Raw genomic sequence first — 1238 nt, forward strand, 5'->3', positions numbered from 1 at the left:
CCCCAGGATGTGCGCCGGAGCGAGCTGGAGCACGTGGTGGAGTACATCGGCAGTGAGACATCCCCGTCAGACATCAGGTTCTTCTTGGATGTGTGGTGGGAGGTGATGAAACATAAGGAGGAACAGGAAGATGCAACAGCCTCTGCATTCAGTGCTCTCATACGCCAGCATGGGTGTGAGGCCTCTCAGGATGATGGTCTCCAGCCCCCAAAGAGGTTCAAGGGTGACCCTGGAGCTCTGAGTGACCCCCCTGCTGCCACCAGCCTGCTCATGGTCTTCATAGAGGGGTTAAAGCAAACCTACGGGAACATCGCCCTGCCCCAGCTGAGGTGCTATGCCTTGGCCAACCTGGTGGAGTTGCTGTCTGTGTTCACTGAGCTAGAGCCAGAGGGCAGCCCGCTCCCTGTCGCAGAGTACCTGGACAAGGTCAGCTCCATGGTCACCCTCTGGACCAGCGACACTGAAAGCCAGTTCCGCTTCAGGGGGCTGGACGAGAAGGTGAAGGAAGCAGAGAGAAGCATGAACCTCTTGTCCGTGGTCAAGCTCTCTCGTGGGGAGCTCTTTGTTGGCTTGGACTTACTCTGCAGCTTGTTGCGTGCCTGGGGAGAGGAGCTGCAGGGCACCCTGAGCAGCTCCACGGGGCTCTGCTGTGAGACGTACCGGCTCCGGGACACTCTTAGCACCTTTGGGAAGAACCTGGTTTGCTTCTCAGAGATTAGAGACCTGGGCGAGGATGAGGCACGTGTAGTGTTAGACCTGACACAGATCACCAAGGGCTTCCTCGAGGAGGTCAGCGGCAGCCCGAAGAGGAAGGATTTGGACACCAACCTCGTGTCTTCAGTTGCCATGACAATCATTGAGCAAAAGCTGGACCGGCATGTGGAGATGTGCTCAGTGTTTGCTTCTGAAAGGACCTGGGCCTTTTCGAAGGACTGGGTGAACTGCCTGGTGAAAAACAAAGCTCTCTTCCAGACACCAGAGCTGGTTCTGAAACTGCTGGAGACGCTCGTGAGCTTCGCCACATCCCGACAAGACAAGGAGGCCCGAGAGCTGCAGATGCAAGTGACCAAAGCTGTTGTGGAGTGTTACACTGAGCTTTCGTTACCTGACAAAAACAAGGTGATCTCAGGCGTCCTGACGTCCTGGGGCGGAGCCGGTCTGTCCCTGAGCTTGCAGGTTGTCATGGAGGGCTTCCAGGAGGATCTGAATGTGACTTTCAACCAGATCACGAAGAGCGT

At 56.5% G+C, this 1238-nt stretch overlaps 1 protein-coding gene across 1 annotated transcript in view; it reads left to right on the forward strand.

Moving 5' to 3' along the window:
- GEMIN4 (gem (nuclear organelle) associated protein 4) overlaps positions 1-1238 on the forward strand; it is a 3439-nt gene that overhangs the window by 419 nt on the left and 1782 nt on the right. Inside the window, exon 2 of the mRNA XM_010139984.1 lies at positions 25-1238. Coding sequence (XP_010138286.1) covers positions 25-1238 — 1214 coding nt within the window. The remainder of the gene's footprint in view (positions 1-24) is intronic.

Source organism: Buceros rhinoceros, unplaced genomic scaffold (assembly GCF_000710305.1).
Source record: "Buceros rhinoceros silvestris isolate BGI_N320 unplaced genomic scaffold, ASM71030v1 scaffold27067, whole genome shotgun sequence".
Taxonomy (NCBI): domain Eukaryota; kingdom Metazoa; phylum Chordata; class Aves; order Bucerotiformes; family Bucerotidae; genus Buceros; species Buceros rhinoceros.